Source organism: Cheilinus undulatus, linkage group 7 (genome assembly GCF_018320785.1).
Source record: "Cheilinus undulatus linkage group 7, ASM1832078v1, whole genome shotgun sequence".
Classification (NCBI taxonomy): domain Eukaryota; kingdom Metazoa; phylum Chordata; class Actinopteri; order Labriformes; family Labridae; genus Cheilinus; species Cheilinus undulatus.
In genome coordinates, this window is record NC_054871.1 from 44,768,963 (window position 1) to 44,787,157 (window position 18,195).

At 39.7% G+C, this 18,195-nt stretch overlaps 2 protein-coding genes across 4 annotated transcripts in view; one reads left to right on the forward strand and one right to left on the reverse strand.

Annotated features, from left to right (window-relative positions):
• The window catches only part of mcf2l2 (MCF.2 cell line derived transforming sequence-like 2), a 203,842-nt gene extending 200,231 nt beyond the window's left edge, over nucleotides 1-3,611 (reverse strand). For 2 of the 3 annotated variants that reach the window (XM_041792057.1, XM_041792053.1), the window contains exon 1: nucleotides 3,516-3,611. In XM_041792057.1, the coding sequence (XP_041647991.1) occupies nucleotides 3,516-3,594 (79 nt within the window). In that variant the 5' untranslated portion in view covers nucleotides 3,595-3,611. The remainder of the gene's footprint in view (nucleotides 1-3,515) is intronic. The other variant, XM_041792054.1, reaches the window with a different exon arrangement.
• A 1,905-nt stretch (nucleotides 3,612-5,516) lies between these two features.
• Nucleotides 5,517-16,986, forward strand: rfc4 (replication factor C (activator 1) 4). The gene is made up of 11 exons (XM_041791621.1): nucleotides 5,517-5,675; nucleotides 7,783-7,933; nucleotides 8,569-8,647; nucleotides 9,423-9,502; nucleotides 9,686-9,805; nucleotides 10,830-10,973; nucleotides 11,051-11,171; nucleotides 14,417-14,542; nucleotides 14,663-14,743; nucleotides 14,943-15,056; nucleotides 16,537-16,986. Exons 2-11 carry the CDS (start codon nucleotides 7,818-7,820, stop codon nucleotides 16,630-16,632), a joined length of 1,077 nt encoding a protein of 358 aa, XP_041647555.1. The 5' UTR covers nucleotides 5,517-5,675; nucleotides 7,783-7,817; the 3' UTR covers nucleotides 16,633-16,986.
• The last annotated feature ends 1,209 nt before the right edge of the window (nucleotides 16,987-18,195 follow it).

Below are 18,195 nucleotides of genomic sequence, written 5' to 3' on the forward strand. Positions count from 1 at the left end.
GCTATGGTTCTTATTTCAACTATCCATAGGAGTTGTGAGAAAGCCATGGCTAACTGAAACTGACAAGAACTGATTATTCTAAATCAGATGGTAAAAATGGAGCATCAGATGAGTATTTGATGTGACAGTTGTGTGGCATTGAGAGCGTCCTCTGATCAAGAGCTATGGTCAACCTAAATCAATTATGTTTCATCACTTGAGTCTTTGGGCATCCTTCTCTTTCCTGCATGACACTAATGATGGGTCAACGTGACAATCAAATGGAAAGACGCTTGATGACGACAACGAACACAGAAATAAAAGAGCAGAGGATGAGCATTTTGCAGTGTGGCCATCACAAGAGTATAATCAGTAAAATTAGAACTGCTGGTAGAAGCTAGAGTCCTTTAATAACAGATCTGTGGCTCAAACAGAAAGTGAGCTCCTTGCTGGTCAAAAAACAACATTTTGTTTTAAGAATGAGTATAAAATGAACTGTGGGGAATACTGAAGACTTCAACTTCAACATCCTCAAACAATTTTCAGCACCAGGGGCAGCACCAGGAGACAGATTTTTTGCTGAGTCTTGTGCTTTTGAGAGTGCTGTAGCTCTGTAGGTCAAGTCTGATGCCTCTCAACCAGAGACATTCCCATCTCCTGCAGTCACATGATGTGGTCTTAGGCAAGAAAATCAACCCCAGTTTGCTACTACTGCAGCATCGGTGGCGTATGAACCTGTATGGATGCTTACAGAGTAGCGGCCGTCATCAGTGTGTGAATGTGGAGTGGGTGGATGCGAATGAGTAACCCTCACTGTAGAAACATCTTTGGGTAGTAATGCAACTAGAAAAACGCTACAAGCTCAATTTCATTTACCAGACCATTCACAGTTTGCATAAGGAGGGAACAGCTGAGCTAAACCAGACACACTTATATATTTCAGTCTTTTTACATGGTTTTCTCCATATTTGGGAAATTACAGTTCCTATAAAAATATTTACCCTCTTGGTTGTTTTACCTCTTCACTGGTTTTATGAATCAGTCATGGTCAATTTGGCTCTTTTTGATAAAAAAGGGTAAATTAGTGACTGCATAAATATTTATCCCTTTAAAGTGACTGACCTAATTCAACAGAGCTTTAGCCAATTGGTGCTAGTAGTCTCACAATTAGTGAAATGAAGATCACCTGAGTGCAGTGCAGTGACTGTAGTTTAAATACAGCTGTGTCTGAAACATCAAGCCACTGGTTAATCAGTATTCCTGGTTAACATTACACCGTGAGGACAAAAGAACACTCCAAACAACAAAAAAAAGGGTACTGAAAATAATAAGTCAGGGGATGGATACAAACACATTTCCAAGATACTGATAATCCCCCAGAGTTCAGTTAAATCCATCTTTAAGTAATGGAAGGAATATGGCACAGAACTGTCTGGATCAGGCCGTCCTCACAGACTGAGGAGACTAGTGAGAGAGTCAACCAAGACACTTTTGACTACTCTGAAGGAGTTACAAGCTTCAGCAGCTGAGATGGGACAGAATGCCTCAGACTACAGTTGCCTGTGTTCTTCACCAGCTTTATGGGAGAGAGGCAAAGAGAAGGCCACATGTGGAAGAAAGTTCTTTGGTCTGATGAGACCAAAATGGTGCTTTTAGGCCATCAGACATGACACATTGTTTGGTGGCCACCAAACACTACATCACTATGAACACACCATCCGCACTGTGAAGCATGGTGGTGGCAGCATCAGGCTATGGGGATGCTTCTCAGCAGCTGTCCCTGGAAGGATTGTAAAGGTAAAGGGTTAAATGATTGTAGCAAAATATAGGAAAATCCTGGAGGTCAATCTTTTTTAGTCTGCAAGAGAACTACTCCTTGGGAGAAGATTTATTCTCCAGCAAGACAATGACCCAAAGCATACAGGGAAAGCTACACAGAAATGGTTTAAAGACAACCGAGTCAAAGCCCAGACTTCAATCCAATAGAAAATTTGTGTCTGGACTTGAAAAGGCCTGTTCACACTGAATCTCTGTGCAACCCTACAGAGCTTGAGCTGTTTTGCAAAAAAGAATGGAGTGTAATTTCAGAGTGCTGATGTGCAAGCCTGATTGAGACCTATCCACATAGTCAGAGCTGTGACTACAGCCAAAGGTGCATTTAGTAAATACTGACTTGAAGGGGGTGAATATTTATGCAGTCACTTATTTTACATTAATTTTTTTTTTAATCAGATCTATATTTGTAGAAATCTGTTTTCACTTTGACAGTGAAGGTTTGTGTAATTTTTTTTTGTCAAAAAAGCCAAGTTGTATTGACCATGATTGATTCATAAAATCTAAAATGGTAAAACATCCATGGAGGTGATTACCTTTAAGGCACTATATACCCAAACAAAGATAGACAAAAAAATGGGTTAAATTAACACCTCCTGGCGGCATGAAATGCCACAAACACTATCAGATGCATCCCATGTGTGCCAGTCTTCCCATATAGCAATGCCTGGTTCCTGGTATGGCAGAAGCTAGCAGTTTCCATAGTAACGCTCTGCACAAGCCCTCCTCCGCCTCCCCATCCCTCACTGCTCTACGCGATGCAGGAAGTGCAGTGATGGAGGATGCCGTGCGATACACTCCAGCGTGGCACATTAACCTATTTCCTCACCAGACCGGGAAAATAACCCGGACGTAGAGAGTGAGAGAGACGAGAGAGGGAGGAAAGAAAGGAAAATGGATGGAGGTGAGGAGGGGAAGGAGAGAGAGAATGGAAAGAATAAAAAAATGGAAGAAGGGGAGGAAAGGGAAAGAGAAGTGGTGGAGATAGGGTGATGCAGGAAGGTATGGAAAGAAATGAGGAGGGGAGAGAGGGAAAGGGAAAGGACATAGAGGGAGAAGGTGAGGTTAAAGGAGAGGGGTGTTACATACTGCAAGATGCAATTGTATTAAATACTGGTCTTGAAAACAAAAAAAATAGTACTGCTAAGAGAGGAAATGCTTAAAGATGAGTTAAATAAGACTAATTACAACTGAAGGTCCTAATATCATATGCAAAATACTGTATATCTCTGTTTTAGATTGTAGTCCTTTAATAATTCTTGTTGGGACAAAGATAATCCAGTCTTGGTCCAAGCAGATATTCATTTAGATGAATCAAGCCCCACACAAGCAGCTATAGAGACAAAACTCAATGAAATCACAGCCTTTAACGTATCCTTTTCATATTCTCCCCTCTCGTTTCCTGACGACACTTTCTCCTCTGCTCATGTGCAGAGCATCCCTCTGCGATCAGCGGTCCTGATGAGAGGACGGAGATCCCCTGCCTCCCTTTCATCTGCTCTGCTTCCCAGCACAAATGACACTATCCAAGGATTTCCAGGAAAAGGCAGCACCTTTATCATCAACCTCAAGCAACAATATGGTGTTTCTCAAGCAGAAGAGAGCAATCACCCACAGAAAATAAAATCCCCTCTGGTCCTCAGCATCTGATCGAGTAAAAATTCCGAAGGAGTGATGAGATAGGAGGAAATAGGTGAGCTTACCAACATGAGTGATGACACACTGCACCCTCTGTAGCAGCTCCTGGACCGACATCTCGTCTTCTCTTAGCCAGCACAGCATCTCACGGTATGGGTCGCATCCACTCTCCTCCAGCTCACTCTCTCTCTCTCTCTCTCTCTCAGCTCTCTCTCTCCGCTGCCACGCCTCCTCTCGCCACCCTTCCGTCCCCGACAATCTCGCCTGCTTTTTGCTTCTGAATCTAATTTTCACCTCTCGTCTCTCTGCACCTTCCCTTTTTATATTGTTTGTTGTTTCTGTTATCAGCCCTCCCTCCTCTTCATCACCATCTTTCTTGAAGAAAAAAAGTCAGGAAGCTTTGGGATGTGACTGTGATAATGCCACTCCCAGTCTGTCAGCAAAATAGGAAATAAAATAAGTGTTTTTTCTCTCAGGTTGTGATGCAATAAACAAGATAGACAGTCAGGGAAAAAAGTAGGTAGCATAAGCCATCCAGTCAGACATTGAAACAAGCAGTCAGGCGGTGTTTAGAGAGCAAATAGAGCCTTAATTTGTCTGCCAGTTTACACAGCAGCCAGTCAATAAGTCAGTGAACAAAAGAGACAATTAAGCATCTCAGTCTGCAAACTGGACTGTAAGGGGGAAATGGCAAAAAAGCAAGTTGGCTCATAAATTTGCCAGCAAATGAAAAAATTAGACAGTTATATGGGGCAGAACAAAGCTTATTAATAAAAATAAACAATCACCCTGTGATCAAGCTCGTTTCTAGATGCTGGAAATAACATCCAAACAACAAAAGTAAGTCCAGCTCCAAGAGGAAATATTCCACACAGCAAAAAGAAAAATCCCAAAATTGATGATTGGAAAAGGATGCTCCTTAGGTAAGAGAAAGCAAATCTATGTGCACATGTTGTTAGTCCACTCCACTGATAGGGACACTCCTCTCGCTCTGTGTTGGAAACACTGCTGCTGCTGCTGTGATGATGCTCTGTTTGCTCTAATAAAGAAGCTGAGTCACAATGAGAGAAAAACGAATCAGAGGGCTGCTGTACCTGCCTGTGGGGCGGGGGAGAAACAGAAACACAAGGGAGGGTGGGGGGGTTAATAGGTCCATGAGAGAAATCCTGGTTCCTGGAGCTGGGATGTAAACGGATTGGAGCCTGTGACTGATCATTAAAGTGAAATATATCCTGAGGTTTATTCCATTTCAGGTGGGGCGAACTATCACAGTAAATCACCTTAGAATGAACATTGCTTTTTTAAGTCACTTAAAAGACAATAACCTCACTAGGCAGCTCTTATTTCACCACAGTCGCACCAGGGCTCTGTCAAACAAAACAAATCAATAGCCTCCACCCATTATCAGTCATCCATGCTTTTCTGCCTGGATTCATTCGGCGCTATCAGAGGCCGCTCTTCTGATCCTGCTCCATGTTTTGATTCAAGCAAAGGATGCCAGACAGGGGCATTAGCATCTCTCAATGAGCCAATGGCCCCTGGGACTGTGAAGATTTCCTGGGAGGCGACCATTAGCTGTAGACATCTGCACTCAGCCTCACCCTGCCTCTCACTTATCTTCAGTGTGCCAGCCAATTACAGGCCCTACTGAAGGCTTTCCAACAACAAAGACAGCAGCTGGTAGACAAAAGAGGGCATAATCCTGGCCAGTGTGTGATGTATCTAATATGATAATTCAATTAATGCATCTTTTTAGTGATCATATGCAGCATCTTTGACTTGGAATTAGTTTTCTAAAGCCTAAGTTCATTCGTAAATATCAGTAATGATAAAATAGCATGCTAGGCTGTAGTATAAAGCTCAGGTTATCCTAAAACAGTAAATAGTAAATCAGGAAAAACAATGGCAATACTCGGAGGAGTGCACTGACACGGAGATACGAGGACAGAGATGTAGAAACAAGAGCTGGGAGGAGGGGAAAAACAACACCGGAAAGGGCGGGCCGCACTCCAGCATCCGAGGTACCTGATTGGTCGAGGATGTGTCGTTGGCGGAAGTTGATTCTTCAGTCATGGCGGGAAGACTCTGCTAACGCACGTCAACAACCTTATGCTAAGAAAGCAAGTCCAGTAACGAGATTTCTGTCTGTTTTCCACACAAAGTAACTCCAGCTGTAGGAGAATTATCCGTGGCGGAGTTTACCTTCACAGCTTTTTACGTTTAAAGTAAGTTCAGTCCGTCTAACTTAAGAATTAACAGCTAGCTAACACTGACTAACAGTGATGAGCACAGGCCAGCACTGGCTCATAGCGAAGAGTCAACGCAGTTTTAGCCTCAGATTTAGGTACCAGTGTTTTCACAAAGTTTAACAATTGCACTATTTTATATATAGCCACTGTAAATAGAGAAACCGCCTCACTTCTTTGTGTTGAATGGTGATGATAAGCTGCTAAACTTTGTTCAGAAACTACTTTCTAAATCTTCTCTTTATTCAGACTTGATATGGCTGCTGTAAAAGTATACTTAATTTAATTGTAACCCCATAACTCTTCTCTTGGTCAGAAAAGGCATTCTTATATTAATCTAAATACTTACCCTGAGACATGCAGTTTGTGGTAAGGTAAGCCTGTTTGAGTGCCATTCTTCACATCTAACTACATCAACCGGAAGTTACAGTGTTTACCATATTTAACATTTATTTACCATGGGCACAGTAACGTTGATGCTGGGCTATTTAATCATGCACAGTTGCATGTTGTAAGTGTTTATAGCAAAGTGCTATTATCAACACCTGTCCACAGGCTTTTATATGTTAAAGATAGAAATAAAGGGAAATAAGAAAGAACAGAGGTACCTAAAGAGCACAGTACATTAGCAAATACATTAAAAATCAAATATTCAAGACAGATCAGATACAAATAGAGTCAAATAGAGGGCTGTACTGCAAATGGTTTCTTTAGATTAACAGATATGTAAGCACTTTTTATGTGTGGGAACAGTATTGTTGCTCCGTCAGCCATGATTTAATAACTTTGTTACAACCTTTAAAATTATGTTGCATTTTTTAGCTCAGTGGGTTGACTAGTCCAGAGTTTTGCTCAGAGAGGGCTGACTGTCCCAAAGGGGTTTTGCACGTTTGAATTTGGCTGTTCCCATTTACATAGGCCTGTATGTTGACTCCATTAGAGTCCTAACAAATTCACCAAACAAACGTGGAGACAGAACATGCAGACATAAAAAAAAACAGCTTAAGATCTGTTGTGTTTCTCTGTTACAAGAAAATGGTGCCATCTTGCAGTTTTTTTCCTCTATGGATTTTATAGTCTGGTTATATAGGGATATGATCAGTTTTTAAGTTGCTTGTGGGGCTTGGGACCAGCAAGTAAGGCAGTATAACAGACGTGAAATATCATAGGATGCACACAGTGTCATAGAGTGCCCAATTTTCGATGGGGACTCGGGGATGATAGTATTTTGAGATTCGTAGCCCTTCCTAAATGATTGAAAACGTACAGAAATTATGATTTTTTTTTGTTTATAATTCTTAAAAGAAGACACCCAAATGTTAATATGATGTGTAGAGCATAATATCTTTCCTGAAAACAAAGTTTTAAACTGGGATTTTCACAAATGTTTTAGGTCAAAGAAATATTGGATGTTTTGCGATTTGAGAATTGATATTATTACAATTAAATCTAAATTTTGATTAATTACCCAGCCCTATTCAACACAATGTTGTTGTTCTGCCTTATATGCATATGTTTATAACTTTGATGGTTGAGCTTATTGTCAAAAGTGCACCGTAGGTGTACAAGTTTGTCAGAAGTGCCATATTTGAAGTTATGCCTTAACTATACAGTGTACAGATGCATCTCAACTTTCCATGAATTTGCTTTGATAAAGCACTCTGAGAACATCCATCACTTTCAGCAGTGGCCTTATGTGGCTTACCCTCCTTGTGGAGGGTGTCAATGATTGTCTTCTGTGCATTTGTCAAGTCAGCAGTCTTTTCCACAATATTCTAACACTTTTTGATAGTGGGTTTCTGATTTTCATGAGTAAGCTGTAATCATCAAGATCAAAACAAAAATTGTCTTGATATGTTTCACCTTGTTTGGGATGAATTTTGAATATGTGGAAATTTAACTTTCTGAAGTAAATCAGTGGAGGAAAAATGAACTTTTACTCAACATTCTCATTTTATTAGATGTACCTGTATAACTCTTAATGAGGACAATCATTTATTATAAAACTTTTTTTTTGTTCATAGTTATCTAGTGTGTCTACCTGTTTCTCCTTCTCTGTTTTAATCTGTCTTTCTTTTATCTTTAGGTATTGCTACAGGTCTGACCAAACCAAGAGGAGTCATGCAGGCATTTTTGAAAGGAGCGACTATTCAGTCTGCAAGGCCTCAAAAAGACAAGGCAGCAGCGGGGCCCAGCACAGAGAAGAAAGCGAAGGCTATTCCCTGGGTAGAAAAATAGTAAGTGTGAACCAGAAGATGTACATTAAAAAACACTAACAGTTCTGTTTCTGTGTCTATCATCAGAAACCAGAATTACATAAGTGTGTATAGAGGATTTTTTTTAAATTTAGAATTCAAGCAAGAAAAAAAAAAACTACAGCTCAGTGATATTTAGGCTCTAGGGCCAGGCATAGTTTGGCATCGAGGCATAATGCAGATAAAGAAATGTTTGATTGTTTACTAAGATAAAATAATTGAGTCTGAATTAAGGACATCCAGCATTATAACTTCAGGCATGTGTTTTTTTGCCTTGTCTTATAATAATGATAACAATTAATAGAGTCCGCTTGTTTCAGCCTGCTCTTGTTAATTTCCAAACATGAATTCTGTCATGCAGTATGTATACCAACAGTACCAGTCAGATTTTGGTTAGATGAGAGCTCAACTTCTGACTGACTGCAGGGTATCAGCCCTAATCAGTACAGTCATTTTGTTCATAATCTGCCACATAAAGATAATTGTTACAGCACTAAAGTTGTTTGTTGGTTCAGCTGTGTCTCATAAGGAGTCCACTTATTGTATAAAAATCTTGCTAATGATGAATACTGTATATTTATTGGTTTTATCATGGGCCTTGTTTTTGCAAACTCTAGCCGCCCAAAGTGTGTTGATGAGGTGGCCTTTCAGGAGGAGGTGGTAGCTGTGCTGAAGAAGTCTCTAGAAGGAGCAGATGTAAGTATTATGCCCTGTAATAGCTTCTAAATGTAAGAAATTTGATCAAACTCTGCATCCAAGGTGCATGCTGAATTGATTAGCAATTGTGTTGTGTTTTTTTAATAAAGTTTTGAATGAGGTTGAAATTATAGTGCTGAGAGTTTTGGAAACAAAACTGACATTATTTTTGGGGCTTTTCATGCCTGTATTGATAGAGGTCTAAAACTTTGTTTTTTCACATCACTGACATGACAGCAGGGGATTTTAGCTGCAGCACTCTGTTGTTTGACAAATTTATACCTTTTTGCATATAAAAATGTTTACAAATGTAGAGCTTTATATTCTACTACATCTATTCTAATAAATATTCACTGTTAAAAGAAACAATACTAAAATTGTACGAGTCAATCTTAAAATTTTTGACTTCATTATCCTGTCTGTGACTGTAAGACCTAATCATGTCTGTTAACTCTACGGACAAAAATCAAACAGGCTCATATGTATATAACTTTTTAGAGTCATAGTTTTTTTTAACAATCCCCTTGCTAAAACAGCAGGCCTTGCCAATGACTTAAATACCTTTTAAACAATTAAAGAAGAGTTCAGTGACACAGAAGATTGAAAATTGCTTTTAACTTGGTTGTTAAATGTGTAACTACATTTTTATTGAAATAGTTTTATTTCTTACAGCACTGCATTGAAGGCAAAAAAGCCAATAATGCAATAAAGAAAATGTGTTAAAATACAACAGTTCAGATTCTCACAGTTTCACGCGTTTCTGTTTTAATCACAGCTTCCAAATTTGCTTTTTTATGGACCGCCTGGAACAGGAAAAACCTCCACCATACTAGCTGCTGCAAGAGAACTTTACGGGTGAGTGTGTTTGTAGTTGTGTTTTGGACAAGCTTTAGACGTTTTTTGCTCTTTGCATTTTCAAAGAATCCTGTCATATATTTATAGATTTATATCTGGTATTAGTTTTATCTTTGGTCTGCTTTCTGTTCATGCATTTTGTTCTGATATTAATGCAGTCCCACTTCAATGTCTCTCCTGTAGTCCTGAGCTCTACAGGCAGAGGGTGCTGGAGCTCAATGCGTCTGACGAACGAGGCATTCAGGTTGTCAGAGAGAAGGTCAAGAACTTTGCTCAGCTCACTGTGGCTGGCACTCGTCCAGAGTGAGTTAACTTTTCTTATTCCATGTGTATGCAGAAATATCTTTTCGAAGTGGCTCTGTAACAACTATTTGAACTCACTCCTTGATGTTTTTAAAACATTTGTTGTTGGATAAAGTGTTTCACATTTATCTTTAAGTGAGAGAACTTAAAGAGTAACTACACTCCAGAGTTTAGCCGAGGTGCGTCTACCCTGGAATTTCAGAAAGTGTCTTTCAAACACGAAGAACAGGGCTGGGAGGGGGAGGGATACGGGACACCCTCTCACAGCCTTGTTTTAAGAAGAATAAAAGAATTACACTATCCACAATCCTAGTTTGTCATAGTGATGCCTCTGATTAGTGGTGCCTGCTTTTCCACGAAGTTTGGCTGCCAGCTGATACTACTACTGAAGTTAACAGCCATTTTTTTCACCATTGAGGATTTAAATAGGGCAATTTACCTTCAAAATCCCAGCCACCTCACTCAACTGCCACCAGATAAATTCAGGTGCAGTAGCCAGCTTCAGGGATGAGTACCTAAATCCAGTACCAGTGCTAGCACATCTGATACCTGCCCATCCGAAGCAAAACAAAGACTTTGGAGTACCGTTCAACTTCAGTGCAACCCCCCCCCACTGGTCCAAATAAAAAGCCACAAAATACCTTGTATAACATAATTAATGTACTCCTACACTCATAGTTCGGCAGAGCAGGAACGTCTTTTATTCTTTTCGCTGCTATGCTTCTGTTCGCATGCATCTGTTTTTCATATTCTTTAAGAAATGTCTTTGATGCAGCGCCAGTGAAGGAATTTTGGCTGAGTCTTTGCTTCCAGAAGTCACAGTTGTTTATTTTTCCTCCTATCATTCTTTATTTGCCGCTTTTGAAAGTATTTCACTCAATTGTTTAGTCTAAGATGGCTTTTTTAATGCACCTTCTTCAGTGTCTTAATTGATTCATGTCACATTGGCATTTAACTGAAAAAGGTGGTATTATGGTTTACTCACTAAATCCAACTAAATCCCTATGTTTTCCTATATTTGTAGTGGGAAGCCATGCCCCCCTTTTAAGATCATCATCCTGGATGAGGCAGACTCAATGACTGCTCCGGCTCAAGCTGCTCTCAGGCGGACCATGGAAAAGGAGTCTCGAACCACCCGTTTCTGCCTCATCTGTAACTACATCAGCAGGTCAGCTCACCTCTCACTACCATCAAACCACATAAACACTTGATACGACAAATACCAACCCTGCTGTGTGTCTTTAGGATCATTGAGCCTCTGACATCCAGATGTTCAAAGTTTCGTTTCAAACCTCTGGCCAATCAGATCCAAGAGGAGCGTCTTCTGGAGATCTGTGAGAAGGAGAAACTAAAATACACCAAAGAGGTAGGATGAAATCATGCTGCTGCATCACTGAAAAATTTGAGATGTGTTTCACAACTCAGGATCGGTTTTTATTTGTACATAGTGGCCTTTTCTCAGCTTCTATCTGCCAATTAATCTTCATCTTTAAAGCTACATTTACATAAACAACTACCTTGAGTAACGACTGTTTAACTTGTGTAAAAGTTGAAAACAATATTCAACAGTAATGTTGGGAAAAGTTTTAAAAAACTTCTCAGCAATGGGACTGATAGTGTAGGTAAATAGAATATGTTGTTTGTCTCTCGTGGAGAATTCCAGGTGCTTTTTGCTTTGTATCAGCAGATTGGAAGAATGGCAAAACCCATCTCCGAAATACTGAAATACACTATATTGCCAAAAGTATTCACTCACCAAATAACTGAAAACAGGTGTGTAATATCAAGCACCTAGGCATGCAGACTGTTTCTACAAACATTTGTGAAAGAATGGGTCGCTCTCAGGAGCTCAGTGAATTCCAGCATGGTACTGTGATAGGTTGCCACCTGTGCAACAAGTCCAGTCGTGAACTTTCCTCGCTCCTAAATATTCCACAGTCAACTGTCAGTGGTATTATAAAAAAGTGGAAGCGACTGGGAATGACAGCAACTTAGCCACGAAGTGGTAGGCCATGTAAATTGACGGCGCAGGGTCAGCGCTGAGGCACATAATGCCCAGAGGTCGCCAACTTTCTGCAGAGTCAATTGCTACAGATCTCCAAACTTCATTTGGCCTTCAGATTAGCTCAAGAACAGTGCATAGAGAGCTTCATGGAGTGGGTTTCCATGGCCGAGCAGCTGCATCCAAGCCATACATCACCAAGTGCAATGTAAAGCATCAGATACAGTGGTGCAAAGCACGCCGCCACTGGACTCTAGAGCAGTGGAGACGAGTTCTCTGGAGTGACAATCATGCTTCTCCATCTGGCAATCTGATGGACGAGTCTGGGTTTGGCATTTGCCAGGAGAACGGTATTTGTCTGACTGCATTGTGCCAAGTGTAAAGTTTGGTGGAGGGGGGATTATGGTGTGGGGTTGTTTTTCAGGAGCTGGGCTTGGCCCCTTAGTTCCAGTGAAAGGAACTCTGAATGCTTCAGCATACCAAGTGATTTATGACAATTCCATGCTTTCCAACTTTGTGGGAACAGTTTGGGGATGGCCCCTTCCTGTTCCAACATGACTGTGCACCAGTGCACAAAGCAAGGTCCATAAAGACATGGATGAGAGAGTTTGGTGTGGATGAACTTGACTGGCCTGACCTCAACCTGATTGAACACCTTTGGGATGAATTAGAGCGGAGACTGAGAGCCAGGCCTTCTCGTCCAACAACAGTGTGTGACTTCACAATTGCGCTTCTGGAAGAATGGTCAAAAACTCCCATCAACACATTTCTAAACCTTGTGGATTAAGAATGTAATGTCACTTAAGTTCATATGCAAGTCAAGGCCGGTGAGTGAATACTTCTGGCAACATAGTGTATATAAAACAGTGTTAAGACTGTTGTGCATAAGAAAGCCATCGGGGAGCCTCTGTGATCATTAGAAACACTTTTCTGGCCTGAGACAATGCTAAGCTTTAATTCTGCTGTTGTAGATTTTTTTTTATTAGGTTACATGCTTAGAAACTTTTTTCAGTTGCTTTCTTTCATTTATTTTGAATGAAAAGAATATTCTTGAGATATTATTTTAGATTATTATAGTGAAGTTTGTTCACAGCTAGCATCATGCCTACAGGTGTGTCTCAAAAAAGTTAGAACATCATGTAGAAGTTCATTTTTCCTATGATTTACTTCAGAAGGTTTGATTTCTACATATTTCATGTTCAGTTCATATAAATTGAAACATTTCAAGCCTTTTTGTTTTAATCTTGATTATTACAGCTCATGAAAATTAAAAATCCACTATCTCAAAAGAATAGGATATTATGTAAAAGTCCAGTTTGCAACAGTTTCCTGAGCCTTCCTGCTCTAGCTGTTTCTCAGAGGCTGTATCAAAGCATCTTCATGGAAAGTTCACTGGAAGGGAAAAGTGTGATAAGAGAAGGGGCACAATCAACAGGGATGAGCTCAGCTTTCAGAGGATTGTCAAACAAAGCAGATTCAAGAACTTAGGGGAGCTTCACATGGAGTGGACTGAGGCTAGGATCGGTGGCTCAAGAGCCACCACACACAGATCGGACCAGGAAATGAACCACAAGTGTCGTTTTCCTTGTGTGGAGCCAACCCTGAACCACAGAAAACATTATCAGCTTCTCGCCTGGGCTGAGGAGTAACAGAACTAGACTGTTGCTCAGTGGTCCAAAGTCCTGTTTTCAGATGAAAGTACATGTTGAATTTCATGTGAGAATCAAGGTCCCAGAATCTGAAGAAAGATCAGAGAGGCACAGAATCCAAGGTGCTTTAAGGCAAGTGTTCTGGTTTCCCCAGTCAGTGATGGATTGGGGTTCCATGTCTGGAGTCATCGCTGTCAGCCGTCTACCAGGAGATGTAAGAGCACTTCATGCTTCCATCTGTTGAGAAGCTTTATTGAGAAACTGGTTTCATTTTCCAGCAGGACTTGACACCTGAACACAGTGAAGCCAAAACTACCAGAAACTGGTTTGCTTACCATGGTATTACTGTGATTGGCCAGCAAACTGGTCTGACCTGAACCCCATAGAGAAACTCTGAGGAAATGCCAAGGGGAAGAAGAGAGATGGACTGATCAATACAGACGAGCTGAAGGCTGCTATCAGAGCAACCTGGGCTTCATAACACCCCAGCAGTGCCACAGACTGATCAGCTCCGACCAATTACTAAGTGCATGAATAAGCATCATTTCCCATCACGTCAGCATTTCTGTTTTATCAATCGTTTCTTGGACTGATCTTTTGTGATCTTCTAATATTTTGATAAACCGGGGTTTTTGATTAGTGTGAACTATAATCATCAAGCTTAAAACATAAAAAGTCTTGAAATCTTTATTTTTGTACCAGAAGAGTCTAGAATATATGGAAGTTACACTTCTTGAATTATTAGCAAGAAAACTTTGTTGTAATATTCTAATTTTCTAAGTTGCACCTGTACATTTCAAGACAAACGGTCAAACTGGCTTTTAATGGTACAAACACAGCATATACTTGTAAAACACAAAACTGAAGAATCTCTCTGTCTGGCAGAGAACTGCAGCTGTTCTTGTTGCCTTTCTGGTTAAGCCAACGTGTAATGAATGTGATGTGTCTTTGTGCATCTAGAGTATAGCAGCATTGGTGAAGGTGTCAGAGGGAGACCTGCGGAAAGCCATCACCTTCCTCCAGAGTGCTGCACGCCTCAATGTGGACAAGGAGATAACAGAGCAGTGTGTCATTGAAATAGCCGGGGTGAGATCTTCTTCTTTGAGACTGGAGACGTTGATTCATAGACTGGAGTTAAAACATCCGACACACCTGAAACCTTACATTACTCCATTCCATTCATATCACTCTGTTGTTCTGTTAAAGGTCGTCCCTGATAAGATGATTGACAACTTGCTTCAGATCTCCCTCAATGGAACATTTGAGAAACTAGATATCGCAGTCAGAGTAGGTGCTTTTAAATGCCAAGGCTTTGTTTTGTGTGAAATGATTGAATTTTTATTTATATTAATATTAATATATTTACGTCCAAAAAAGCTGTTTTCATTTGACTGTCCCTAACTTTGAAATGCAGTACTTATGTGAGGTAATGGATTTCCCCCTCACTCTCTGAATGTCTGACCTCATGTCAAATGTCTCCTGTCAGAACATGGTGGATGAAGGATATGCAGCCACACAGATCCTGAGTCAGCTCCATGAGTCCGTCATAGAGCATGACCTGAGCGACAAGCAGAAGTCAGCCATCACAGAGAAGATGGCGGTAAGTGAGCTTGGGATATATTTTATAGCTAACAACTTAGATATTTGTTTATGCAGTAATGACAAACATATATTTATACATTTGAATTAAACATGAACTCAAGGTTCAATAGCATGAATATAAATATTATTCCAACCATACAAGGCTTTGAAAAAAGTCTTAAAGCTTGTGCATTAAGCTGTTGGAGTAACTGACTATATTTTGCCTGTCATCGATCTGGTTGCAGAAAGATATAAACAGAATTTTGAGGGAAAAGGATGAAATACCATTGATGCAGCAAGGGTTCTTTTGATATACAACTGTTCTTTCCTGCAGAGAGCTAAAGTTTCAATAAAGTTTAGTTTGAATGCATCTGGGGCGTAGCAAGGAGGGCATAGCAAATGGAGAGTATGTTCATTAATTGATTGTGGATCGTGTTATTTCTCAAAAATAAATCAATGACCAAGCACCATTTATTAACAAGCACCCGGACAAGGTGCCATTTGTAGCGGGAATCAAGTCACCTTGGATCTTAGCGTCAGCTTGATTGGTCATACAGGTGTAGTGACTGCAACAGTGGCACCTGTAGGCTGACGTAAAGAGGAGAGACACACAGTCCGCTGCACAGAGCTCACTCCTCGGCTTCTGATGGGGATACCAAGCAGACTTTAAAGCATGTTCAACTCAGAAAAGAGGAAACATGCAGTTTGGGGTAAAATGTAAAACATCGCAGTAGAAATATGATCCGTTGTTCAGCATTAGACTCAAGTTTGTTTCTACCCAACCAAACGAAACTTTTTTGTTGGTTTATATGCTGATTTTTGTCTAAGAGACACAGAAAGAAAGAGAAAAAGGCCTTAAGTTGTAGCAGGATTGGAAAATAAATCAAAAACTAGAATAAATTGCAATATGGCCAGCTGCAATTTTCAAATGGCAAAAGGTGCAATATTACTTGGACCTGAAAATTGTGTCAAAATACCAGTTTTCAACTTGTTTTTTTGCAGCAGAGATGTTCTACGTGATATATGCAATCATTCACGCATCATTTTTTTAGAATTGTCTACAAAAAATCCTAATTTTTAAACTTTTTTCTTATTAAATATAAAAATGACAAAAACCCTTTACTGCAACAGTTCCTATCCAATTTGCAATACAAGTCAAAATCATCAGAGTTAGACACTTTTAAAGAATTGTTCAGCCCTTGTTTAGGAATTAAATAAAGTTAAGGAATAGTTGCATATCAAAAAGCAATTGCAATATTGGAGAAAAAAATGGCAATTAGATTAGTTGTCAAAATTGTTCAGTCCTAATTTGTAGTAAATTTGTGTATTGTGCCAACCCTGGTGTTCACCCAGTCACTAACACCGATGTACCAAATAGGTTGTACTTACACATCCAGACATATGTAAAGTAGAAATACTTGGCAACACATGTAGGATAGGCAGTGTTTTTAAAACATGTCAAAGAAAACACTGACTGCTGTCTTCTTTCACTGGTTCAGGTTGTTGGTAAGTGCTTGTCCGATGGTGCAGATGAGTACCTGCAGATTCTGAGTCTGTGTTCAGTCATCATGCAGCAGGCTTCCCAGAACAACTAAAACCAGACAAAGAAGTGTCTTTTCTCTTGGCTCAAACTAGAAGAGCTCCTAGTGGGCCCAGCAGCCTCATCAAGACATCAGCACTTCACTGGGATTCAGCTGGGTTTGAAAAATGTATCCAGGTGGTTCAAGACAAAAGCAATGTCTGGGGTCAGAGGCCAGGTCAAGGTGTTTCTCTCTGTATTTGATTTATCCCTCTGCTCAGACGGTGCGCTTTAATGCTCTGTGAATATGCTGTTAAAATAACTGCTGGTGTAAAGTCACTGATCAGATGTCTCTTCCTCTTCATTCACTTAACTAATAGATTTTTGTACATTTTCTCAGTTTGGAAATAAAAAACATTTTTGTATCTTTTCTGTTTGTTTTCTTGAGTTATTTTTCACGCTCTGAACATCAAATTTATAATCAAAAGTAACTTTAGAAATACAGTTTCATCTGCCACAGTGTTGTTCCAACTTTTATGGCCCTCTCTTTAGAATCAGCACCTATAGTGAGAAACTATAGTCTATTGTGAACATGTTTCATGATGTCTTGCCTAATTCTTTAATCTTATTGTTATGTAACATATAAACTTTGTCCTTAAGTCAGACTATTTAAGCCTCTTGGAGTAAAACCAACTCCATTAACCAATTATTTAGAGCTTGCCAACAAATTTCAGTCCGACATTGTTGTACTCCATTGACCAGCTGACAAATATTTTGGGACTTTGTTGTGCATTCTGTCACTGTAATTATGGTTCATAACTATAATTACCTCTTCAAATCCTAGTCTTACATTTTATTGTAAATTATCTTGATTACCACTATAAAGAGAGAAATGCTACCTTAAATCACATTTGCAACCGAAGTGGTCATGGCTTACACAGAGACCCTAATTGATGCCTGTTTCATGCATATTTATTGTACTTTCTATGAATATGCTCTTTTTACCCTTTTCATGAGCGCAACAATCATCAAGATTAAAACAAAAAGTCTTGAAATATTTCACCTTGTATGAAAATCTTTAATTCATAAAAGTTTAACTTTTTGAAATAAAATGCTTGGATGAAATAAATTATGATATTCAATTTTTTAGATGTACCCGCAGCCTATAAATGGGTAGAGCCATGGGTGTAGCACAAGGGGAGAAGGAGTACTGATTACCCAACCCCACAGTAGAGAGGGTTACTTGGAAAGCCTGCAAAGAAGAGTTTTTTTTATTCTTAGTAATTAGTGTTATCATTGGATTTAAAGCAATTGGTCAACAGACTGAAATTTATATCAAATAGAGTGAAATAGGCCCCTGCCCATTCCTCAGGAATGTCCAAATGGTATAGTCCAGCTCTGCAAAATAATGCAAGTAAATTTAATTTAACCATTGTAAAAATATGTTCATAAATCAGGAAATTATGGTTCAAGAATTAATTTAAATGCATAGATATTTGTAAAATTGATGCAAATGTGGTTGCTTGGCTATTCGGTTAAGGGGGCCCTGTGTGATATTCTTTCTGGAGGCCCAAAATCCCAAACTACGTCCCTGGGCAGAGCCCCTCAAAAGTGTGCTGTATCCTTTTGATACAGAGGT

Bases quoted from the DNA above. Each gene is read 5' to 3' on its own strand.
- rfc4 (XM_041791621.1), top strand. From the start codon at position 7,818: ATGCAGGCATTTTTGAAAGGAGCGACTATTCAGTCTGCAAGGCCTCAA. The intron at 8,648-9,422 runs GTAAGTATTATG...TTTTAATCACAG, and splicing joins AGTCTCTAGAAGGAGCAGAT to CTTCCAAATTTGCTTTTTTA. The intron at 10,974-11,050 runs GTCAGCTCACCT...GTGTGTCTTTAG, and splicing joins ATCTGTAACTACATCAGCAG to GATCATTGAGCCTCTGACAT.